The sequence below is a fragment of the Chionomys nivalis genome, chromosome 15 (genome assembly GCF_950005125.1).
Source record: "Chionomys nivalis chromosome 15, mChiNiv1.1, whole genome shotgun sequence".
NCBI classification, from domain to species: domain Eukaryota; kingdom Metazoa; phylum Chordata; class Mammalia; order Rodentia; family Cricetidae; genus Chionomys; species Chionomys nivalis.
The window spans coordinates 29,430,209-29,457,763 of NC_080100.1; the positions used below are offsets into that span (position 1 = coordinate 29,430,209).

Sequence of the window (27,555 nt, forward strand, 5' to 3'; positions counted from 1 at the left end):
AAGAAAATTTTATAACTACATGCAACAGGGCATTAATCTGCCAAAAATGAGGGTGAATTTCTGTGACAATCAATGTTATTGGAGACCAATATGTTAAAAATAAACTAAGCACAGAAAGAAACATGCCACACGAGTTTCTTTAGATGTGAAATCTGAAACAGTTGATTCCATGGGAGCCGAGAGAGAAAAGAAGAGAGATAAGAAGAAGTTGAGTCCAAGATACTAAGTTATGGTTAGATATCATGAGGAAATTCTAGTGTGAGACTACATCAGACAACAACAGCAGCAGCACCAGCAAGAACAATATGCTGAACATTTCTGAAAGCCAGAATAAGTAATTTTGAATGTCAGTGCCATAGAAAATTAAATGTTTTAAGAAACTAGGTATGTTTGCTTTGATTTGAAGAGTTCATATATGTGCATCAAGCAGCATATGAACATCTATAATTTGTATGTTTTATGCATAAATTAAAAACTCAATTCAATTTAAGGTAATCCCAGCTAATAACAGGACATTTAAATTCTGTATCAATAACAATCAATGTAGAAAGCTATGTTTGGTGAGGCATCCAATTCTGTCGAGTTCTATGATGCTTATTATTATTCTGGACAGCGTAGCTCTAAAATGTTTTCACCATGGAAGCTATAAATATAATTACCATGATTGCACAAATGAATCACAGAGTGCTCTTAACAAATAAGGCTGTTGTAACATCGCTAAATTCCCACCTCAAACATGCTCAGTATGTTTATACTGTGCAAAAGACATGATAGCTTCCTTCTAGGAACTTAGGGAGACATTAACAAGCACACAGACCTAGAGGCTTCTTAATTATTACATTTTAATGTTTTTCAGGATTGAAAAGAACATCTGGTCAATCTATAGCAAGTGAAACTTCATCATTAAGTACGTCCTATTAAAGAATGCTACCCATATTTGTCTCATTTTTATTTCTCATTCAATAGTCTGGTCTAGTTGTATTCAGAAGAACAAATGGACATATCTAGGAACATTTTTTAAAGGTGGATAATTTTATTTTTGAGAATTAATGTTCTTCCTGAATGTGGTGGTTTAAATGAGAATGGTCCCCATAGGCTCAGATATTTGAAACCTTGGTCTCTAGTTGGTGGAACTGTTTGGGAAGGATTAGAAGGTGTGGGTATTGAAGTAGGGGTGTTACTAGGAGTGGTTCTTTGAAATTTCAAAAACTCATGCCATTCCCTTTTATGTTGCTCTCTCTCTCTCTCTCTCTCTCTCTCTCTCTCTCTCTCTCTCTCTCTCTCTCTCTCTCTCTCGCTAGTGGGTATTGTCTTTACATGTAAAGTCTCATCTACTGCTCAACCACCATTCTTTTCTGTCTGTTGCCATGCTTCCTATTACTATAGTTACATAATATAATCCTCTCGAACTTCCAGTCCTCAAATTAATTGCTTTCTTTTACAAGTTACCTTTGTCACAATGACTCATTTATTATTAAAGTTTTTTTTTAATTCATAGTTATGTTTAATAATAATTTCACCAAAAAGTTACTTGTATTTTATATGTGAGAATCAAAGTTTGCCTTGGTCAATAGCTGCACTAATATATTGAATCAAAACTTTTTGAAAACTAAGAAAAACTTATTTCATGTGTTAAATTAATTCTGTCCTATATGATCCTTAATGTGTTGGGTAAGCAGGAAGAATTTCCGGTTTTTCAGCACAAACCTGGCATAGCAGTTCAAAGCAGAAGAAAGCAAATGTCATGAAACATTACTAAGTGATTCAGAAGGATTTTGACGCACAAGAACACAAGCCTACCAGAACTTATTATTATTTTTTTTTTTAAAAAAAAGATTCAGTGGTATACTCTTGTGTGAAGTACTGGGTGTCCCTTACTGGATATCTACAAATTCTGAACACTAATGAAATGCAGGCCTAGAAACTTCTATATGCAAGCAATTCTGAGCAGACTTAGCAGGTTACAATTATATGTTGATTCATTTACATGTATATGGAATAACACTGGATAAAGAAGAGACCACCATGTGCTCGGTAGGGAGAAACATATGCTAGGAATAGAACAATTAAGAGGGAGGAGAGAAATGATGTGATTAGATTTTAGTTAAATAGTAAAAAAAAACAAATCTGGATTGTGAAGAAATAGACTGCACTGCTGAGCATACATACAGCACAAGCGGACTGCATGTCCTTGCTACTCTTATGTCACCTTGACACAAGCTATAGTTACCTGAAAGGAGGGAACCTCAACTGGGAAAATGCCTCTTTAAGGATGGAATGAAATCAGAGAAGCTTGTAGGGCATTTTCTAAATTAGTGATCAATGGAGGAGGGTCTAGTCATTTGTGGGTATGGACACACCTGAGCTGGTGGTCCTGGGTTTTTTAAGAGAGCAGACTGAGTAAGCCATGTAAAGGTCACCCCTCCATGGCCTCTGCATCAGTTCCTGCCTCGAGGTTCCAGCCTTGTTTGAGCTCCTGTCCTGACTTTCTTTAGTAACTGTGATATGGAAGTGTAAGCCAAATAACCCCCTTTCCTCCCCTGTTTGCCTTTTCATCATGGTAGTTGATCACAGCAACAGAAACACTAAGTAGGACTAGATGGTAGCTGTTAGTAGTTTTCCAAAGAGAGAGTGTAGAAACCAGAAAGAATGTAAGAACCACTGGTTTACAGCTTATCAAGTGTGCTCTATTATCTCAGTGATGATGACACATCATGCTTTTTAAATGCTACGGTTTTCTCATTTAACTATAATTAAAAACCCAATGAACAGTTAAATCATTAACAGAATCATAGAGATGAGCCAAATAGGTCTCAAAGAGGTGATTTAACAAAAATCACTTGAAATTCAGGAAATGAAGTCGGGTTTTTAGAGAAGTATATTGTCATTCTCAGATATTGTTTCCTACCATTGGGGGGTCAGCAGATAATCAGAGCTATTCAACAACTGAGTGTGGCTAGTGTGACTGATAGATTGAATTTTCACTTTACTGAATTCTAATCAATTTAAGTTTAAAGTTTAAAATTTGTCAGTTAGTTGTTGAGCAAAACCTGTCTGGAAGATCTTGGCCAGGCAACCACACTCAGCTGTGAAGTATATGAAATCTGCATCTAGGTTGTTTCTGAGGAAAATCTGGCGTCCAAATCATGATGTGCTATAAAAACAACACTGTGTTCCAGATTGTGTTCTGTAGACATTAAGAAACACAAACTCTCACTTTAATGATGTTCTAGTATAGACTGCATTCTGAAATCTCATTTTAACTAGGTACATTATAAATGAATTCACATTTCTTTTCATTGTTGATGTAACCATTTGGAAATTTAACGTGACTTATGATTCATATTACATTTCCACTGGACAGCATTATAAAGTAGTTAATGCCGTGTATAATAATATTTTCAAAGAAAAATGACATGATGCATTTCTAGACATTTGAACTTCCAGTGAAACATTCTGCAAGGCGAACAAGAAGTAGAAGGGAGGTAGATTAGAGAGGCATATGGCGACAGTAATGAGCTATATGTTGGCTCCAATTGAAACAACCACAGACCTGTATTATATATAGGTGAATACCAAGTGACAGTTCCGTAAAAACAGACGACTACTGAAAACCAGCTGAGACTGAATTGGGTAGCTCAGATTGCTGCTAACGAACCTTAACTTCCATCTATTCTGGCATCTCAATATCATTAGCTTTGTAGATTTTCCTGTTAAAGCCATGTATCTGTCATACCACGTCCTAAGTTTCCACACAAGGGCAGAAAAAGATAAACAGGAACCACATTCTGGGCAAAGTCAAATCCATTCCTGGATTCTCTGATCTTTCACCACCTTAAGTCGTGAATAATTCACCCCTTCTTTAGTTAAAAATATCTGTGTGTATGAATGTTTCTTCTGCATGCATGCATGTGCGCCATGCATGAGCCATGCCCACAGAAACCAGAGAAGTGTGTCGGAATTGCTGAAATTGTAATTACAGACTCGTGGGCTGCCAAGTGGGTACTGGGAACTGAACCTGGTTATTTTTCAAAAGCAGCAAATGTTCAGTTCTTTACAACATGCACATTAAGGATTGATCCCAAATCTCTCCGAGGCTTTTCTCTTCTCCTTGAGTCTGTACTCCTGCCTGATCCTAAAGCTTCCCTATTCTTTGTTTGCCCACTTCACAGAGGTCACATATTGTTCTCTCTGTCACCGAGACTTCCTTTGTCAGTGAAACAATATTTATCTTGTATAGACCCATGCTGTATCATGGTTTTGTTTGATACACAGAAAATAAGATTTGGATCCTAAGACTCCAAGAAGAAAAAAATAAATATATTGAAATCGCTGACCAAAGTTAATTTTACATGACCTCGCTTCTAAGGAAGTCACGTGCATGAGATCATTACTTGAAGAATTTGAGGTAATGCGTGAAAATAAGGTATATGAAAAATTTAAAGAAGAAAAATAAAAATGTTTTGATATGTTAAGGATTTCTGGCGTATTCCATAGTCCTGCATCCTATGTTCAGTCCTTAATCCCCAGGGAAGTTGCAAGGGAAGCTGAATTGTCCAGCACGGCATTCAGTACAGAGAAGATCACTGGACTGCACTGACCCTTATAGATATGATTTCAAAATGCTTAAGCATCAACAGAACACTCTAAGGATCATTGTCAGGTATGGCCCTCATCTGAGGCATGATGCTCTGATTGACATGCACCAGTTGGGTGGAAGGATCTTGAGTGACCTGTCAAACATGAAGTTTTCATTCCTGTTATTCTTTAGAGGAAGTCAGTATTCCACAGATGTATTTATGGAATTTTTTAAACCATAGTATACCAGGCTCCAATCCAGATTTAAAGAATATGAATCTAAACCTTTAGGGGATATGACTCAAAGTCTCTACTTACATAGTCAAGTATGATTCCTAAAATAAGTGAGTACCCAGATGTCTAAATCTAGGCTTGAGGGAGGAAGTTATGTATGCATGTATTCAACATAAGTTAATTATAAATAATAAAAATAGTTTTGGCAAAAAATCAAGAGATAAATTATAAGTCACAATAAGCCTCCTTTATTGATAGAATAAAGTGAAAATGAACTGTTATTTATGTTAACATTACACTAAAATAAAAGGATTGGTAGTTACTTTGAAAGAAAACTTTTCCTTCTTTCATATTCTCAACTAATATTCATTTGATGGTTTGACTCCTAAACTGTAAGAGGTTTACTTGGATATTAAGGAAATCACCTCAAGACAAGACAACAGCATTGCTTTAGGAATGTTTTGAAAGTGTATCTAGACAAGAAATGACAAGTTAAGAACTTGCTACCACTTCTTTGCAACATTTCCTGTGACTTCTATGTCTCTAAGGTGGGATATTTACAGTTTCTTTCTCCAATTGGGACATTCTCTTCTGCCGTTCAAGAAAGTTTTTATTGCAAGTGATAAAGAATTTGGGCCTCAAATATTATGGAATAGACTCCAAAGGTAAGAAATATTTATCTTTAAATGATTAGAATGAAAGAGTTACCAGTAGAACTGGTAACTAACAGATGTGTAAAGCTTCTCAATTTTAAATTTATTTGATTTCCATCACATGGAGGCTAGCCAGTTGTATACTCTTATTAGCAAGTTAATTTTATTTTAGTTTCTGGGAAAAAAAAGAAAATCTGTTTTCCTCAACACAGCTGCATTCATAATGCACAAATTCTTTTGGATTCCTTTCTTTGTATACTTTTATGACAGACAATTTCCCATATTACAACGTAGCCCTCACTGACATTCTTTATAATACCCAGTGATCCACTTTATGTTAGTCATATTGTATATCTAAAATTCAGTCAGCAGAGAGGAAAACTGATGGCAATTGTGGACTCGAGTAGTTTCCATTAGCACCTGCTTTAAAACCAAATTATACTATTAATTGCTAGATTAACAAACAGCCTTCAAGTTGTGAGTCAAACACTGAAATATCATTTACATCAGTCAAGATTTTATAAGTGTTATATGTATTGTTCAGGGTTATAGATGGAGTTGTGTTCCTCCAAAATTTATATACTATCACTTAAAAATGTATTAAGGAAAAATACAACTAGAAGTTTATAGAGTTAAAATAGTGATAGCTTTTTTTTTTTTTTTTTTTTTTTTTTGGATTTTCGAGACAGGGTTTCTCCGTAGCTTTTTGGATCCTGTCCTGGAACTAGCTCTTGTAGACCAGGCTGGCCTCGAACTCACAGAGATCCTCCTGCCTCTGCCTCCCAAGTGCTGGGATTAAAGGCGTGCGCCACCACCGCCCGGCTAAAATAGTGATATCTTTATGAGAGTAGTCACAAACAAAACCAGCTAGGTTTCAGTCTTGATCATTTGGCTTTGGAATGATTTTAAATCTACAAAATATTTCAATACTATATAAAATGTTCCTAAATATACCTCACTCAACTTTCCCAGGTATTTCTCTCTTTCTATCATTTTCTGTCTTTGAACTCAATATTATTACAAAACTATTAACTGGTGACTGACTTTTCATTGCATTAGTGATTATTCTATGATTTTTTAATGTTCCAGAATCCAGTCCATTTGTCACACCATTAAATACAAAAGTTGCATCATCTTGCTTAAAGGAATTGAGGCTACTTATAGATAAACAAATGAATTGCAGATAAATTGAAGTCTTCTAAAACTTTTAAAATGTATTTTTTTTGAAGAAAGAGATTTTAATAGGGTCTTGAGTATATGTATGCTATATGTTCTAGGCAGATGTGGTATGTAACATGAGTGTGTACAATTATATACATGTGTATTACTAGAAAAGAATGAAAATTCAATATTAGAACTGAATCTTACATTTGAAACAACCCTTTAATAATTTGTAACATAATAATTGTCATGACATATTTTAATTTTTAAATTTAAGCATCTGTGAAAGCAATTTTTTTTTTTGAGACAGGGTTTCTCTGTGGCTTTGGAGCCTGTCATGAAACTAGCTCTGTAGACCAGGCTGGTCTCGAACTCACAGAGATCTGCCCGCCTCTACCTCCCGAGTGCTGGGATTAAAGGCTTGTGCCACCATCGCCCGGCGGTGGAAGCAATTCTTATTACTAAATATAATGTTTTACAATCCTAATATAATAGCAAACAGTCCTCTTTGGCACTATTGCCTTTTGTTCTTTTGTGTTTTAGGCCACTAACATGGTCTCACTTATTTAAAATTAGTTTGAAACATATTTGCTCAAGTTAATCTACACACTGGAAAATGTTACTTTCTCAAAAGAATGTATTATTTTTCACTAGTATTATTTCTAAGGTTTAAAATTTATTGTGAAGCATTTCCCATAAAGAGGTTGGGTGTTTACTTTATGGGCTATTTTTGTCTTGTTCCCTATGGTAATTTATTAGTTCACTTTGAAAAAGTAATTAAAATTCTATAACAATTAGCTATATATCTGGTATTTATACTTTTTAAAAATTAGGTTTTGTGACATTATTCTTCAGTTTCTCTTGATTTTCCTGATCCTCATTTCTGAATGTCTAAATTATGCCTCATATTGTTGTCAGGTAAGCCTTTTAATTCACATTAGGAGATTGTAATATTTAAACATGTTAATAACGGGAATGAGATTTCAGTATCTGTTATAGTTATAAAAATCATATCATTGACCACTTTCTCTCATCCTGTGCTCTTCTCTGAGTGATTTCTTTTCATAAAGCATGATATTTTAAACACATACTCATTTGTACAATGCTTGCCAAATGGGAAAAAAGTTTCATCTGTTCTCTGTAAAATCTTTTTTTTGTACTTTGCAATCATAAATTAAGTTATAAAAACATAAATTATGTGCTACTAGGGTAGAAGAAATGATTTTTAAACTCTCAATATTAAAGCACTCGGAGGATTTCAAAGGTTCACGTCACAGTGTTCCAGTCCAATTAGTCTTGTGACATCTGACCTTAAATGTACACATTAGATCAGAATACCAGTAGAATAGAGCACTGATCTTTCTGAGCACTGGTGGTTCTCTGTCATTTTTGCAGTCTCAAGTCACAGTCATTAGACATTTATCTACCCCAGCATGCCATCACATAGTGGCAATATTGTGATTTATTTGATAATGTAGTATTACAAGTAAAGTTCCTCAAACACTTGACATACTATTTTCCCTAAAATTATGTTTAAAAGCATCCGTGTCCTCATCAGACCATTACCTTCATCCTTCCAACCCTCACTACGGCTCCAGCTATCATCATCTCTATTACCTCTAAAGGACAGTCATCACTGTAGTGGTTTGAGTGTGAGATGCCCCCTTTAGGATTACAGATTTGAACACAAAGTCTCTGACTGGTAGCTCCACTTGAGAAAGCTGTGTAACCATTAGGTGGTAGAGCCTTCTTGGAGGAAACCGGTTACTTGGGTCAGGTTTTGACGTTTTGTATCCTGACCCCATTTTCAGTTCTCTCTCTACTTTCTGAATGTAGATGCAGTGTGACTAGCCAGGCTCCTGATCCTGCCACCATGTACATTCTTGGACTCCTGCTGTTTCTACTCCATCATAGTGACCTGTATCCTCTGAAACTGTAAGCCATAAGCCCTTACTTCTTCAAGTTGTTTTTATCAGGTATTTTATCCTGCTAACAGAAAAGGCACAAAGATAATCATCTCATTCCATAGATGCTAAGGCCATCTTCAAAAGCTAAGAACAACATGAGAATCGTTAACTGTTCTCATGATTTAACAACAAGAAGGTTCATAATTTATGTATGTATTTGGGTGCTATTTTTAAACGTGCAAATACGTTCCATATAAGCTTAAAATACCACAGATAGTCTCATTTAATAGTTCTTATTTAAGACTTGCATTTAGCTCATTGTAGAGCATTGATCCAAAATGTTTGCTTTAGGGCTAGTGACATGGCTCAGTAGGCACTTGCTACCAAGAATTGTGGCCTGAATTCAAGCCCTGGGAAACGACAAGATGGAAAGATAAAGAAAACTCCTGCAACTTGAAATGGTTTCTACACACAGACTGCACCCCACCACACACAGTCACACAAACATACACATTAAATTAATGCAATGTCTTTAAAATATATTCTCAAAGCTCAGTTTTCATATTACCTTAATTATGCTACTGAACACTGCTAACTACACTGACGTTTTATAATCAGGCATATTCTTAAGTTTGGTCTCAAATCATCATTATTTTAGTGTGAATGCCATTGTGTAGGCACTTTTTCAAAGACCATGTAACATAATTTTCATGATTATTTTATTAATGATGAAAGGCATGGGTTTCCTCAACAAAAAAAAGTAATAATTTTTTTAAAAATTATATTTTATTAGTGTTTATAAGCTTATGGTGTCTTAAATCATTGTTGAATGAAAAGTTCTTTATTTGGCAATTTGTTTCCTTCTTCCTTGGACCAAGGAAAAACTAAAGAGAAACCTGATTTAGTATAGGCTTCTTGTTTGTTTACCACGTTTTCTCTCCCTGAACCCCCATCTTCTAGCCCCCTTCTCTGTTCACATTACACATTAACTTCCACATTCAGAGCACACCTTTTCCTTCGAGACCTTTACTTTGTACTCTTGGCCTCGGTGAACCTACTTATTCTTGTCAGCTATTTTTGGCTGCGTAGTCTCGCTCTAGCAATTAACTATGGGTGATTTCCTGCATCTCCGGGGTTCCTGTTAATGGTTTCCTGCTTTTACTTCTTGATCTTTTGTTTCTTCTTTATTTTTTTTTATCTTCCAGTATATAGGAAGCACTCCCTTTGAGACTGAAAAGTGCATCACTGTGTCTCTAGTTTGTCTTTCCAGTTATGTCTGAGTCTATATATTGCACACATTTAAAAAAATCAATGCAAATGTTTCCCACCTCTCTGATAGGACCTAGAGACACATGGTGAAAACACATCACAAACAAAAAATAAATAACAATAGCAAAAAGTTCTTTTTTAATCTCGTTTGGAATTATAACCTCTATTATATCACATACATATTTTTTGTCTCATCTTTTGCTACTTATTCCTGTCACATAAATACACGATATCTTTGGGAGGCAAGCCTTACAATGCAATGCATCTAGCCTACTTTCTTAATTTCAACAAAATGTAATTTAAAAGCATTTTTAGATACTCAAATATAGATTTTAAAAGTGCTTCAAAGCTACACTAAGTATTCGCACAAATTTTGTTTTCTTATGTAATAAACCCAGCTTACAAATTAGAGGTCAGAGGCCAGAAACACATTTCATGTTTTATAAGAATGAAATATACTGACGTTTTAAATTCTCCCGGGGCACATGATCAGCACCTATTTTCAGCTCTCAGCTCCTCACACTTCGTTGTTTAAAAATAGATCAGTTCTGAACTTTGGAGACTGGCTTAGAAGGGCATTAACCCCTTTCTAGACTGTTAGGTTTGCCATTCTGCTCCAATGGAATCAGTATAAGACCAGCCATGCTAAAAATAGACCTTATTCTTTATATGCATTCCAACAAGCATTCAGAAGCAAGGGGTAGCGTTCACTGAATACTTCTAACTAGATTTTATTTTTAAATATACGACTAGCATTTACTAAAGCACATGTCAGTCTTATGATCTTAACATTTCAATGTCAAGTTTTGATGCTTGGGGCATTGTCTCCAGAGAGCTGTCTGCTGAAATGAAGGGAGAGCTATTATCAGATTCTTTGAATAACTTCCAAAAGAAATGGGACTTACAATGAGGCTTAGTTCAGTGTCTCCCGCATATTGTCCGAATACTTTGAATCATCCTCCCAGTACTTTACATGGAGTTTGTTATACTTGATTTTTTTTTCAAATATGTCTTTCACTGAACGATATAAAAGTCATTAAGGTTATAATGATGGGCTAGTCTTTGCTGAATTATGTGACAATTTAATCCTTTTATATGTTTTAAGAACATGTGTGCTGTGTACTGGTCACTTCTCCTGATATAGTACATATTTTACCCTCTTGGTTTCAACAGCACACTATGGGGTAATTAATATTATCAACTTTTGCATTTAAAAGTGAGGAAAGGAATGACAAATCAATTAAGAATTAGCTTGAAACCACCCATTAAGTTAGTGCTGATTAGTTGTGTGATATTACACTGTCGATCGTGGTCCTAGTCTGCCTTTCAGAAGCTTGTGTCATTCACTATTTCTTACAGAAAGGGAAGAGCACATATACTTACAAACGTCACCAAAGGATTAGGACTAACTAAAACAAAGAAAGCTGGTGCCTGTATGGACATCTGGATGGTGTGGGGTGCCTAAGGGTCACAGAAGACCAAGTCAACAAGCATATAATTTTAACTAGACACAGGCACAAAGCACCCAGCTTATAAGCAGGAGAAAGGGTAAATACATCACGATGTTACTTTCCTGATTTGAGATAGTAATTTTCTGGGTATCATCTTAGAGAATTTTCCTTAGGAAACTGCACTTGTTCCTTTACTTTGAACCATACTATCTTAGCTCACAGTGAAATGAGGGAGCTTTTAAGATAAATTTGTAACCACTTCATTTCCTAAAACAGGGAAGATTTTAGTAGAGCTCCATGTTCAGGTTCTGAGCCTTAACCAATGCTGAACAGTAAAGAACCTCTTCCTATATGAATCTCCACATCCTGGATGTGTCATCCTGCATTTGGATGAGCTATGCAGCAGCAATTGCGTGAAGATTCATTGAGTATTTTCTGTGCAGCTTTGCATGATGATTATAGCAGTTCATTTGGGAAGCTGTGGACAGAAGCATTACAGACTTCCTGGCTCAAAAGCAGGATACATTTATTTACAAAGCTCTGAAGTGTTGAAAGTCTAAGATTAAAGTCTTAGTAGTTTGTGTTTGGTTGCGGTACTCTTGCTGAAACACAGACTTCTTTTAAGCATGTGCCTATATGACAGAAAGAACAAGGAGTGTATTGGACTTCTTTAATGAGGATAGTAATCACATCCACAAACATGATACTGTTTGGCAGAATCAACACTCAAATGATCAGTTGCCATCATCTGAATTTGGTATAGGAGTGATATAATATCTATCATATATTCCATGAATGCTACTGGGTTATAGTGAGCAGAAAGAATACTCAAATACTTTCCATAATTTGCCCCACTGACAGTCACTCCCTACCCCTATTCCTTAACTCCTTGTTAAACAACTAACCCATAGCACATAGAAAGTTAGCTTATAAAATGGATACATATGAAGCAGAACTACTTGGCACACACTGCACATATTACAAATGAATACAAAGATGACAGTATATTTTTGCAAACAGTGAGGAAAAGTATATTGGCCAGAGTCAAATGAAAAAAAAATGATACTAAGCTGCAAGAATGAAGCTCGCCGTGCCAAGAACTGCTGTTCTCATTCCTCCAATCACCACTGTTTTATAGACAAAAATCTCCAGCTACACTGATAACCAATGATTCTTTGAGGTGTGCTTCCAGGTGTGGGATCTATATTTATCTATCCTTAACTTATTTATCTAATAATTAGTTAATATATGTAGAATTGGGAATGATGCGGAGATCAATAAAGACAAGACCCTTTTTCTAAAGCCATTGTGTGACAGGACAACACACAAGTAAGCGTTAAGCGAAAGTGAGGCAAACGATGTGCAAGCAGCATGAGCGATGGAGAATAATTACACAGGAGCTAACCTGGATGAATTGCCCAGGGAAGGAGTCTTTGATACAGTAACATTTTAATACTGAGACTTGAACAATATGCAGAGCCAATTATTTGTTTCAGCAAGTAGTCTCTAACACATAGCAAAGATAAGTCACCTAATTTCTGCTATAATTGAATGCGTTTGGACATTTTTTTAGACTCAAATTTTATTTCAGTAATGACTTATGCTATTGTTCTGATTTGATTTCAGCAGCTGTGATAAAATACTCTGACCACAAGCAACATGGAGACAACAGAGTTTCTTTGGTTTCTACTTTCAAGTCACAGTCCACCGTTCAGGGAAGTCAAGCAGGAGCCCGAAGAAGAAGTTCTGCTTGTTGGCTCACTCCCAGGCTCGTGCTAAGGAGTACTCACATAGGGATGTGACTGCCCACAGTGAACAGGGACAACTTTTATCATTTGACAATTAAGACAATTGCCAACAGTCATGCCCAAGGGCTTATCTGATCTAGACAATTCTTCAACGGAAGTTTTTCTCTCAGATGACCCTAATCTGTCAAATTGACATGTCACACTAACTAGGACAGTTATTGTTTCTCCACATTACTTATCTTCCAGTCATCCTTCTAATACTCATTACAAGAGATTTATGTATTATCCTAATGTCAGAGAAAAAAAACATTTTCATTTTATACTGAAGGCAAATGTTTCTATTTCTAGGAGCCCTAACTTTATTAAGTGGCCATGATTATGAATCTGGTTTGCACTCATGATTATGATAAAGATCATCCATTCAGTAAATATACCAAAAACATGAGTTTTTGGTAATACTGATAATTAGAGGTACAAGTATTATTATGTAGTTATGACACAGATTCTATTCTCAAAAGGCTTTCAATAATGAAAGAGACAATAAAATCACAAATGGTAATCGCTATACAGAGTCAAAGTCGGCATGATAGAATTTATGGAGAATGGAATGTCTGATAAGAGTAACCAAATGAAGTGAAATAAGATGAATAGAAAAGATTGAGGAGTAAACAGCATGGAAAAAAGGAAGAGGTAATTCGAAATTTTAAAGTGGAAATCATCGATAATTTCTTAAAGGGGAAAAATCGGCATAAATAGACAAAGATGAAAATGGTCCATAAAACAGTGGTTTTCAACCGATGGCTCACAACCCCTCTTGGGTACCATTCCAGAAAGCTTACATATCACATATTGACTTACAATTTACAACAATAGCAAAATTGCAGTTATGAAGGAGCAATAAAATAATTTTATGGTTGGGGGTCACCACAGCTCAGGGAACTGCGTTTAAGTGTCATGGTGTTAGGATCGCTGAGAAACACTGCTGTAGTCCCCTTTGACATGTTAAGGAGGCTGTACTTCCTTCTGGGGATGCAATTCATGCTCAAGTTCTAAGAAAAGTGTGACACCATCCATCTGGTGTCACATCAACATGTAATCAACATGGCAGTCGATTACAAGCTATGCTTAAGCTGCCAATGGAAAGTCCAAGAGAAAGCTATTACTGCATTTCTCCAGATCCTGGAAAACCTAAACTGACTCAATTATATTGAAATTTGGATATGAAAAAAGTAAAAGGAAAGTTTTCCAGAAAACAATGAAAACTGACAGTTTAAGAAACAAAATAAATAAAGTGCTTTTCTTAAAAAGTAAAAATACAAAATTTGTTTGAGTTATATTCTAAAGAATTATACATTCCCACTCTATTAAAAAGTGGGAAAATGAAATTATAACAATATAATAGCTGATATTTCTATTTTTAGATCGCTTTCACACATTTTATAGCTTTTCACAATACAAATAAATTTTAGAAAATCTAACAACTGCAGTGTCGAGATTGCTTTAAAAGAGAAAAGCAGAAATGAAAATATTTATGTTGTGTAATTTTTGTTAAATGTGTGAAGAATTTTAATAAAGGAAAAAAAACCTAAAATCTAGACCACAGCATCCTTATGGTTAAAGAAATTTCAAGGCAGAGGTGGATAAAAAGTGCAAAGCAACAGGAAAGCAGTTCACAAAGATTAAAAACTGAGTGCTCTTGGGTTCATGAGAAAGAAGTACTAGACATAGCCTTATGTGAAAGACGGAAGTGATGAAGTATTGCTTGTGCTAGACTGTCAAAAGGTAAAAGTCATTTCTATGTAGAGTGACACACTATTGTAATTGTTGTTGCAAGACAGCAAGTTGTCTGCCTTTGTTGCAGATCATTTTGCAAGATGAAAGCAGAAATGAAAACTGTCAAGGTAGCTGGCATTGGAGTGCAGAAGGATTGAATTCATAACCTAGCAACCAATTTTTTTTTCTGGGCAGAGAAATGATAGCCCATGTACATAAAAGATTAGTCAGTCTGTGACTCAAGCCTAGAGAAAACTAAAAAGTGAAAACTTCAGGTGGTGGCAGTGGAGAAGAGAGGGAGGCATGTGAGATGTACTATGAATGTAAATCAGAGATAGGATGTGCAGAGCACACGTGGAAATGAAGAAGATCTAAAATAAGAACTTAAATTTTACATTCCAAGTGACCTGAAAGAATAACTAAAAATTTCAGAAAGATTTCAAGAGTTGAGTGTTTTACTGACGGAAGATAATGACTTCATTACATAACTTGCAGGGTGTCAGGGGAGATCATAAAGCTTTTAAGAAAATGAAATTTATGAAAAGAATTTGAATTAAAATGCCTAGGCTAAAAATGTGTGATAAAATAAATGAAAGAAAACAAGTTCAGAGGCAGAGAATGAAAGCCCAAAGCTTCAGTTAAGGCTTCTGTATAAAGAGGCCCAGCGGGGGAGTCAGGGTTTATGTCTTGTTAGCAATGTAGCAAAGCACTCTCAACAAGGCAGAGACGGAGAATTCATTACCGGTAGGGCTTTGATGACTTTCAAGGACTACACGTTGTGGTAAATACTTGATGATCCAACCACAGTGTAACCATTATGCAAAAAAATTCTAAGAGTTTTGGTAATAAAAGAAGTCGTGAGCAAAGCATTGTTAGATGAAGGAATCAAGAGCATCCACTTTGGTTTAGGAGTGAAGTGACGGGTAGCAGAGGGGAGGGATTGGGGAAATGATGAGAAGAGGGTGCATGGTAAAGACTGCCTTTTGGTATTCAACATATCTTAATGAGACACCAAGAGTTGATTTACTGGAAGCAAGCTAGTATCTCCTGATTAAGAGGATCATTAAGTTCACTGATTAAGGTGCCAAGGATGAGCAAAGAAAAATGCAAGGAAAAAAATGTGAAGATAAACTGTAAAAAATTAAAACCTAAGTAACTGCACGGGTCTGGTCAGCATAAAAACATGGAATATTGGGAATATAGGGACAATGAAGCTGCAAAATGTACTTTTGAGAGGCAAGAATACATGAAATGGAGTAAGAGCCAGAAAGGAATGGTTCTCTGGCATTTCTTTTTAAGTAATTGGAAGTCTCTTAGGGAAGAAACTAAAAGATGAATAAAGGCAACAACTGATGTATTCACATGTAGTTTTGATTATGCTTTTGAATAAGTTACAACAGAGATCAAAAGACTCCCTAGAAAGGATAGAAATAAATGATAATAATATGTCACGCAGATCAAGAACAGTAATTCTTTTTTTTTTTTTTTTTTTTTTTTTTTTTTTTGGGTTTCTCTGTGGTTTTGGAGCCTGTCCTGGAACTAACTCTTATACACCAGGCTGGTCTCGAACTCACAGAGATCCGCCTGCCTCTGCCTCCCGAGTGCTGGGATTAAAGGCGTGCGCCACCATCGCCCGGCTGTAAGAACAGTAATTCTTACCTCTCTCAGAGGATCATTAAGTTCACTGAGAATATTTTCCTCATCGAAGATCTTGCCTTGGTATCGGTGTTCATAGTAGTCATGTATCTTCTGGCGCATGTCAGCTGGTAACTTATGGAATGACATGTATTGTTCCACTTGCTTATACTATAAACAGAGGAAAAAATAGAAAACACTGTTAGGCATGTTAGAAACCAACCTATTTGTTGCTGAATTGTATTCAATGACACTGGAATACTCTGTAACAAACAGAGGAATTCCTTGTAGAAGCAGAAACTAGGGAACCAAGGTCTACTGTGCTCTTGGGTGTCATACTGCATAAAGCATTTTATGTAGTTGACCATATCCTGAAAAGAATGAGATGCAGAAAAAAGGCAGGAGAGAAGCTTGGGAGAATTCAGAACTGGAGCTCTGAAACAGAAATGATGTGGCCAGAATAAAAAGTGGTAGGATGGGTTCTATGCTTTACACGTTGAGTTCTGGAAGAACCCAAGATTCTCTCGACTCTTCATTTGAAAATGGAATTCATAATTTTTCCTAGCACAAAGGGTTTGCACCTTAAAGCTCCGACTAAGATTTGAACCCTGTTAAAACTTGAATCTAAAGGCAAAGAACTTGACAGCTCTTTGAAGACCATAGATTCTTAAGTGACAAAGACGACAGCCTGAGGAAAAAATCAGGAGACTAGTTCTATAGAATTTTTATAAGCAGAGTTTAACTGAAAATTTAATTTCATTTAGTTAATTAATTTGTATTTTTTTAATAAAACCTAGGTAGGGTGTGGCTTTGGGAAAGCCTGATGATTGATGCAATCCCAGTAATGTCCTCACTGAAGTGTCTTATACGTTTGCAGAAGCACATACAAAATCTTGGTAAGATAACTACTCAACTCATCAAACAGGCACATAGGAACACAGATATTTATCCGAGAAACAGCTGGAACAGAAGAATTACAGGTATCATAGCCATATTGTTAAAGAGAGTTACTCTCTGCGTCATATATACATTAAACTTCAGGATGTATTCTCTAGGTATTCCTAACACAATATTCAAAAATTATTATACTCTGAGAATTATATCTATGTATCTATATTTTCCTATCTTTCTATTTCTACATCTATCTATATTTATCTATCTCTCTATCTGTAATCTATCTATCAATCTGTCATCCATCTATATCAGTCCATATGTATATCTCCTTCTGTCTCTATCTGCTACCTATATCTATCTGTCTTTGTGTGCCTGTCTATTTATTTATTTTCATCTCTATCTCTCTATCTCTATCTCCATCTCTGTCTATTGAGACAGGATCGAGGCTTTTCTGACTAGATCTGACCAGCCTTCTTTTGAACTCACATCTGTCCCTCAAGTGCTCAGATAAATGGCAGGTTCCATCATATTTGGCTCCAAAGCACTGAACTAGTTTTGTTGTAATGCTGATGGAATCCATGTATAATAAAAACTTAGTTTTTAGATAGATAATGCTACTGAAATGATTCTTACATTGAATAAAACACAAATGATATATTTTTTCTCTGTTTCTGTTAATAGAGTCCTGACTAGAAGGTCTATGTCTTTTTAGTCCATGTACATAGTTATGGACCCAGCAACTGGTGAGGGATTGAGAAAGTTAAGCATCAGTCATCACAGTTTTTCAAGACTTTCCTATATATAAAAGAAAATCCTTTTATAGTTTATCCAGAGATTCATTTTTAAAAACTACTACCCTGAACTGAAACCACTTTGTCACATTTTTTGCATTAAATAACTATAGTATTCTTCATTTAAAAAAGAAGCCTGTTTAAAGTGTTTGAGGCCTAGAGACTTGAATGCCTGCCTCCACCCTTCTGAAGCAACATGACACAAGGTTTTGATCTTATGTGTCAGTTCTTCACTGCCATTGTGTATTACTGAGCAATAGCTGAGGAAAATAGTCGCTACATTTCAATGGAAAATTCAAACATTTATATGCTCTGGTGTTGTAGAGTATGATTTTAAGGGGTGTTGCATTTGTTTATGGCTGGAACATTTGTTTAAATGATGCAAAGATGTATGCATTCTTTCATAGTGCATTTTTTTTAACTCTGTGAAGCTGTGATTCTTTGCCTGTCTAAAACACCTGGTGGTCTAATAAAGGGCTAAAGAGCCAATTGTGAGGCAGAAGACAGGATAAGTGGGGCTGATCGGCAGAGAGAATAAAGAGGAGGAAAATCTGGGGGGAGGGAAGAAGAAGGAGCAAGATAGAACAAGGAAAGGAGGAGAACAGGAGCTGGTCACCTAGCTACACAGCAAACCACAGAGAAAGAAGTAAAGAAAGTAGAGAAAGATGCAAGCCCAGAGGCAAAAGCTAGTTGGGATAATTTAGGTTAAGAAAAGCTGGCTAGAAACAAGCCAAGCTAAGACTGGGCATTTATAAAAAAAAAAAAAAAAAAAAGACTCTGTTTGTGATTTATTTGGGTGTCAGATTTCCAAAGAGCAAAAGAGTAGAAGAGCTGGAAAAAAAGGCCTGGTAGTTTCCTTCAGAGATATGGATTCATTCCACGCTATCCTCCACACTGCGGAGCCACAGTCATCTCAGTGACTTCTCTATCAGACACTTATGCAAGATTATTTAGGTAGGTAGCTATATTAGAATCTGTCTTTATTTCTGGAAAAATATGTCTTGGTTGAATATAGTTACATTTCTTCTCAAAAGTCAGTTTTTTATGCACTTCAGATTATTAACTTAAGCTGGTATTCGGTTGAATGATTTCTTATTATTTTATTAATCCAACATTATACAGATGCTCATTGTAGCTCACTCATACTGAGTTAAGTTTGATTTTCTTAGTGCATATTGCTTATTTTAATAATATACTTTTCCTAGCAATTATTTATCTAACAATTGTGAAATGATTTATCTGGAAAACAGACTGTTCACGTTCTCTCTCTCTCTCTCTCTCTCTCTCTCTCTCTCTCAGACACACACACAAACACACACACACACACACACACACCACACACACCACACACATGCACGCAGGTGCATGTTTATCTACCTATCTCTTTTAAGGTTGGAGTTATATCACATGCCTGTATTATTATACCAGAGCTAGGAATTCAAACTTGGGTCTTCAGGCTTGTAGGGTAGAAGCTATTATCCAATGATCTATCTCCACCATACTGTATTAATAGCTAAAACATCATCAAACACCACTAGCTATTAGAAACATATTAGAAATACGTATTTGTAGCAGAAGTTTACTTTTAGAACACAGCAGTTTGAAGTTTAACAAACACTAAATTTCCAAGTCCCTTCTCTATGTCAAGTACCAGGTTATCTTAGGACACGAACAAGCATATCTGAGTGCGAGCAAGGAAAAAATAAATTCAGTCTTTGGAAAGCTAAGTTTAAGTGGCTGATGGCACATAGCCATGTTTATATGTAGGTCAGGCACTCAGAGAAGGAAATACACACGTCATTGGTGACTAAGGGACCAAGGGATGATGTGTCAACTGAGGAGAAAGCTGGCAAAGAGCAGAAGTGGCATTTTAAAAGCAGCTGAGATAGGGAAGTGGTTCAAGTTAAAGATATGGATAATAACTATATAAGTTTGAGAGGATTTAAAAAAAAAAACCCACAAGTAAGCCGGGCAATGGTGGCACACGCCTTTAATCCCAGCACTCGGATTTAAACCCAGAACTCTGTGAGTTCGAGACCAGCCTGGTCTACAGAGCTAGTTCCAGGACAGGCTCCGAAGCCACAGAGAAACCCTGTCTCGAAAAACCAAAAACCAAAAAACAAAAACACAAGTAACAGAATCCAGAATTCAAAGGCGGGCCGTCAATAATTAGATAGTAGAAGAAAAGTAGTGGAAGGCAGTGGGCAGTGGACATGAGTTTAGAAATTATGCAGCCATCTTTGGTAGAATATAACACTTAAAAAAACCTGAGAGATCACTCTGCTTGTTTCCCCCACACATTACAAGGTTTGTCAAAATACATGGAAGTATCACTGACATGTTGTGTGGCCAACAAAAATCACTCGTTGAAGAAGACAGGTAGTGATATCTGAAGCATGAAATCAACTGAATATACAAAGCTTTACATAGGTACACAAATTTCAAAAATAAAAGACTATCGATGTTTGTGTTAGTTGTAGCAATATATCATTTTTGAAACTTACTCAGTGTCAGATAGCAAGAGCACTTATTATTAACCATGGTAGCCTATCCTCAATCCCAAAAGTCTTCTGTGTTTAGAACTGTTTTATACCTACTGCTCATCAATGTTGGCTTCTATTTCTTATATGAATTAAATCAGGCATTATTTATAGGTTTATTGTCATAAAATTGTTTTTTTCGATCTTCCACATCTGAAATCTCCTGTTATACTCTATAATTACAACAACAGTGTTTAATCTTCCCTTGATCTCCTCTGTAAAATTCCTTAAAAATCTACCTTTATTTACTCCTTCAAGAGCATAGATCAAAAGTTACAAACTTCCTCCATCATTTCCACTTCCTAACTCATCGCTTCTGAAAAGTGATTATAATTCCACACTCAGAATTGAAAATCAAAACCCATAGGGGTTCCTTTGTTTTAAACAAAGTAAACATTGACCACAATGATGTTGATATTTTTAAGCCATGTTGTATTTGCATGATTACTTGTAACTTTGATCTCACTTCCCCTCCCCCAAATATCTATATTCTGATAGTCAGCCACTGTAGTTTCTTTAGATTTCCCATCAGTTGCAGCCTACAATACCTATACTGGCTTCACTGAACAAACCTTGTCAGAAACTCATAAGAAAGGGTATGTGGGATATAAGTGTCATGAATCTATGGAAATTATTAAGTTTGCAATTATCTCACCAACATATCTTAGCTATAAACAGAAATGGGCTTTATTAATAATGCATACATATTTTTCCAATCCCTCTCTTGTTACCCCTTCCTACTCTTCCTGTTCCCTTCCACATACATAGAGTCCTCCCTTTTACTTCCATGCTCTTTCTCTTTTAACTAGCTTCTAAATGATGTTAAATGTGATGCTTGGGTTTGTTTTTGTTAAAGAGTCGCTATTTCAGTTAATACGATTATGTTCAGTTCAATCCATTTTCTTGCAAATGGCATAATGTCAATCTTCTTTAAAGATGAGTAAACCCCACTGCGAATATATCACATTTTATTTGCCCATTCATGTACTGAAGACCATCTGGGCTGTTTCTTAGCTTAACTATTGGGAATAGTGTCAAAATATACATGGAAATGCAAGTTATTTTATCTGAAACTGCCTATGACACATTGGGGTATATACCAAGAAGTCCATATCTGGAACATAGGCAAGCTCAATTTGTGCAAGAGGTTGTTTACATGTGCATGCAACTATGCATAGCCATGTGCATGAATAAATATGAAAGTCAACAGCCACTTTTGGATATCTTTCTCAATAGCTCTCAATTTTTTGTTTTTCAGACAGTCTTTTACTCCCTGACCTGATTTGCTAGAGTAGTTGACCAACAAGCTAAGAGGTGGATCCTCCAGTTCTGCCAAGTACTTCCCCAATCTTAACCATCTCCTCAGATTGTAGAAGCTCTACTTATAACTTTTTTGAGGAACCTACAAGCTATTTCATATCTCAGTCTTGACTGCTGATATATTTATGGCATCCTAAATTGAATAACTTAAGTTGGATGCCAAGCCTCTGAATTTAGCCATCTATGCTGCCCTTGATTTATCATTTATTTAGCATATTACTTTCATGTGTTTCTTTTTGACCATCCTGTTTTTCCTTCTGTTTCCTTTATATTCTCTTGTTTGTCCCATACATTCTAAATTGTTCCCTAATATTTCTTGAAACAATTTTTAATCTTACATGTATCTTCCTTTATATTAACCTAAACTATTCTAATATATGGAATTTTAAAATGATTCTAAGGTGTCACTATATTCTTGAAATTTGGATATTTATGAAAATGTAGATTTTATATCTAGGTTTAGCCTCAGGGAGTTTTTATTAACCTTGTTTTTTCATGCAATTCTGAATGCAAGACAAATGCAGAACAAGCTGTGATGATTTGAAAGTGGGTGGCACTGGGAAGTGAAAATGTCAACGTTAATGTGTAACCCATGTTCCTGCATGCTCAAATCATAAAATAGAACTAAAATGATCACTTCAGGAAATAAGGGGCATGGTAAATACAAGACATGCAGCATTACTAGAAAAAAATTACATTTTTTCCTGTTTTCAGATGATTTTCAAGAATACCATTTATTAAAAAAAAATCTTGGTGATGTTTAGAATTGAACCCAGGGCCTTAAAAATTATAGGAAAATGCTCTACCAATATGCTAATATCCCTAGGTACATTTAAGTTGTTTTCACATGCAGAATATTACATCCTTATAACACACCAAGCTTTTGAATTGCATATTTCTTCATTTCAGTTCTTGGGATATCAAAAAACATGTTATATTGCTCATATCAAAGGTTTGATGACTATTTGTCTACATCTTCCTTACTACCATTTTAGTTAAATCCACTTATTGTTCCATGAAACTCATGGCTAACTTTCTAACTACAAGCACATTGTTAATGCAATGATGCCTAATATATAATAATATTTGCTATAATAATATATATATTATGATTATTATTATAATCATATCTGCAATAGTAATTGATTAGTGTCTAACACAATTGTTATCAGATAGGATAATTCTTTAAGTGAAACAACTACTTAATAACAAATACTTCTTTAGTGTTAGCAAATTATAATTATTTTTAAGAAATCCCTGAAGAGGAATAATAAGCATGGGATTAGCAAACTACCATAAATTTACTTATAATTTAATAATTTTCATTAGATATTTTTAGTTTTTTTTACCCTTAAAATAACATTCTACTAGTGTGTGGCTTGTAGCATATACTTTGAACTCAAAGATTTTTCAGCCTAGGCTAGCCTGTGCTACAAACCAGATTCTGTCTCAAGACATTGTGTTCCAGCCAGTGGTAATTTTGAATGCTTCAAAAACTCCGAGTCTATGCTAACGTCATCACAGGTGAGGTTAGAAACAATGTTTATATACACTCTTTTCTAGCTCTGGTGAACTTTTAAAATAAAACAAATAATCAGAAATACCTAGTAGGTTTGATACATATGAATACAGCCGAGTTTGTATATAGTAGAACCTACAGAGATATTTCTTGATGCTCATTGGTTTTATAATTATTTTTCTTGATCAGTTTAGTATTTACTATAATTACAGATGTGTTTTCATTCTTTTTTATTTTCTTAGCTTACAAGAGGTAGCAAGCAGTGTGTGTTATCTTGTTTTAATAGTTGTGGTTGATCTAGCACTATACTGTCTGAAAAAATGGAAAAACTCTAAAAATGTTATCAAGCATGAACTATCTATAAAACACACACACATTTTTCAAATGCCACTGACATTTTATAAATATTTGAAATTTTTGCCTTTTTCATTTACTTCTGTGGATATTCTTTTTTATTTTAATGGAAATATATTTTTGTTAATATACAATATATTCTGATTATACTATCTTTTCTCACAACTCGCCCAAAATCTTCCTGACTTTCCCCATCCATCCAAATATACAGCATTTCTGTCTCTCCTTACAAAACAGACAGGCATCTAAAAATTAATATTAAAATGAAGCAAACTATGATAGGACAAAATAAACAAACAATAAAAGGAGCCAAAAAGAAAAAGCACCAGAACACTTATATGCATAGGGATATGCATGTTTGCATGCTCAGGAATTCCATAAAAACACAAAGTGGAAGCCATACAATTTCATAAGGCTCTAGAGTTTGTTAGCAGCAGAAGAGGCTACACAATTTCGAGTGGCTTATGGAATGGTACTCTTGGTTAAGCAAAATACAGAAATATATTAGGGATTAGAACTGTGCTGTGCATATGTGATTGGAAAGAAGAAGGAAAAAATGTGGACTGCAGCAAGAATGGTCACTTAGTGATCTAAATTCCTATTGTTATTGATTTTATTAACTTTCGATAAATACATATGTTTATGAGATGTTTAGTTGTCTTACATCCATTGAGCTAATAATGAAGAAAAGAAGCAAATCTCAAATACAAAACCAAAGGAAAATGATACTATATACAGCTATCAGGTTATACTCTGTGTGGGAAGAGATGTGCATTATGGGAATTTTGCAAATCGATCAATTTTTAATATGGTGTTGGGCAATAATAATAGTAATGACAATGTTCATGTAATGATTTGAAGCTTTCAGAAAGCTCTTGGCCTTCTGTGTACTACAAGATCACAAAATATGTGGTTTTATTAGTGTCTTCTTATACATCCTGAAAAATTTCTAGAGTAAATTCAATGGTGAAGGTAAAAGCAAAAGTGTCTCCAAGATTTTCAAATATTGTTCATATTTCTGTGTATTAACTGTTGCATAATGGTGGATGTAGAAAAATGAAAGCCAACAGCTACTGACCTTATTTCTTAAAGATTTCTAGATGATTTCAATATTCTGCTTAGCTTGAGAAAAAGAGTAACGTGTCCAGAAGTATGGGACAGACAAGGAAAAAATATCAAATCCCACCTTGGACCAGAAAATAATTAAACTACATGTCTAAACTAGTAGTCACCCAGGAGTCAAGACTGTGGCTGGGAGATACATTGGAGTATGCAACAGGCAAGGGACTACAGTCCATATGCACAAAAGACTTAGCATTTATAGTATTAAGAAACTCAAAATGTATTTGTGCTTTGCAAAGGTAGAAGTGAAAGTGGTCAGCCATAGATCAAGAAAAATAGTGCAAGGCACAATAAAAGGTTAGAGATATAAGATATCCTTCGCAGAATAGTATCTCAGGAGAGTTAGGCACTTTCTCATTTGCCTATACCTTAATTTCCTGTCTTCTCTCCAACACAGCTGAAACTTTGTCATTCTGCTAATTGTTAGTAATATGAACAAATTGGCCATTTAAAAATGGCCTGGGAACCTTTTTCTACTGGCAAATTTTGAGGAACCAATGTGTATCTAGGGAATGAGAATAACCATTATCCAAGGCTCCTGTTAAGATGCGAAAGAGGCAGGACATTGTGGCAACTCTTGCTCTTCAGAGAAAGAGATGAGAGATCAAATTTCACATCTGTCCCTTTTTCTTATTTCATGCCTTAATATAGCAACTTGACTCTCCTCATCTTCTGTTCCTTCATCTCATAAATCGGTATGACAAGGTGCAGACATTTCATTGAAGGGTAAAATATGATCTGGTATATACTAGTTCTAAATGAATTTCCTGTGTCATGATCACTTGAATTACAAACAACTTACTTCAGGGCCACAACAAGGATGCATATGGAATGTTCCAGACAAGAGAAAATAATGCTTATAAATACATTATAATTTTTAAATAAAAAAATGAAATTATCACTTTGTGTTCCATGGATGTCACAGTCAGAGGAGTCTGCAATCCTGCAGGCATTTCTATGAGTTAAGACCTTCTTGTCTGCCATTGCTCTCATGGTAGATTAAATGGGGCATATTGAACATAATTCAAAATGTCATAGAAGATTCATCATCACAGTCGTTGGAAGTAACATTATTTATACAAGTTCTAATAGGTGTTTCTGTATCTTCCTCAATTTTCAAATGATTTCCTAAAGTTTCAGGTTAATTTCTCATCCCTTATGCTCCTAAATATATAGTGTCCTGATTTTCCACTCCTGTCTCTTGCGCTTTGCTGCAGGCATTTCTTTAGCTCCTTTGTGACTGTTCTCTTTATGTTCTCGTCTTTATTTTTCCTGTAACTTTCCAATCACTCCGGGACCTGTTTTGCACAGAATCACCTGCAACCTTTTCTATGCAGCCTTGGTAATGGGAGGGCTTGCAAAACTGAATCTCTTGCACAGTGGTTGATTCTTGGTAAAGCCAATTAAAATAACATATTTAAAGAGGCAAAAATATGCAAACACTCCTTGTAACTACATGTTGACACCTACTCCCATGACTCAGGGCGGAATTTTAGTTTAATTATTTCTGACTTTGTGATCGAAATATCAGGTGCCTGTGTGCTTGGGTGTTACCAAGTGTGCATAATGAATGGCACAGCCAACTATGGTGCGGCTCTAAAATGCTGCAAAGTTTGTGGAAATAAAATCACCCAAGAGGGTGGTATAAAAGATATTTGTTTACGAAATAATTCTTGGTACAAGTAATTAATGTCATTTATATAGAATAAAAATGGTCAGGTTATTCTAAGAAAAGTGTTCTCTTTGTACTATGTCCCTAGCCAGTACTACACATTAATGAATTATGTGCACAAAGATGACCCAGAAGACCCTTTAAGTGTCTTTTGGATCATGTCAGCGAGATTAACATATATTTAGTATAAAAGAGACATTGAGAGCCTGGAGGGCACCATGGAGATAATTATTTCCAGCCCTCTCATTTCACAGATGAGCAGAAGAAGCCCAGGGTGGAGAATTCATTTCCGCAGGTTTGACATCTAGTTAGTAAAGGTCAGGGAGAAAGCCAGTTCTCTGAATTCTTAATGGAAAGTTCTTTCCTATACCATCATGCCACCCTATTATCTGGTGTTATTGATTATCCTTTGGTATTTCCCAAGACTTTTGACATAATATATATATATTATTGTGTTAAGAGAATATATACATATTTCTCTTAACACAATAATTTGTTAACCAGAACAATAATGTTGACACTCCTAGATAAAGAGCCTCTATGGCCAGAAAGAGAAAACTTCTCACTCTCGAGCAGCAGTGTATGCCATCTGAGTCTGAGGCTGGATTTGGAGCCAGAAGGTATCAGAACACATTCTCCAGCCCTTACTGGGAGAGACACACTTCTCCCAAAGTGGGGTAAGAGATAGTTTCCCATACATCTAGTCATGAATCCGTCCAAACTGAAAAACCTCCATGGTTTTCCTCAGTCTTTTTTAATGGCATCATCGTTTTCATGTGGTACACTTTCACTTCCTGCGGCCACTAATATACACAGAAGAAGCACTCTTTTATTTTCTCCAAATGAACCTATGATAAGGTTTGTTTTATTTTATTTTTCTTTTTTTTTTTTTTTTTTTTTTTGAGACAGGGTTTCTCTGTAGCTTTGGGGCCTG

General features: G+C 35.4%; 1 protein-coding gene across 1 annotated transcript in view; it reads right to left on the reverse strand.

The window, feature by feature from the left end:
* Hcn1 (hyperpolarization activated cyclic nucleotide gated potassium channel 1) overlaps positions 1 to 27,555 on the reverse strand; it is a 333,308-nt gene that overhangs the window by 43,007 nt on the left and 262,746 nt on the right. Inside the window, exon 5 of the mRNA XM_057789987.1 lies at positions 16,434 to 16,580. Within this exon, the coding sequence (XP_057645970.1) occupies positions 16,434 to 16,580 (147 nt within the window). The remainder of the gene's footprint in view (positions 1 to 16,433; positions 16,581 to 27,555) is intronic.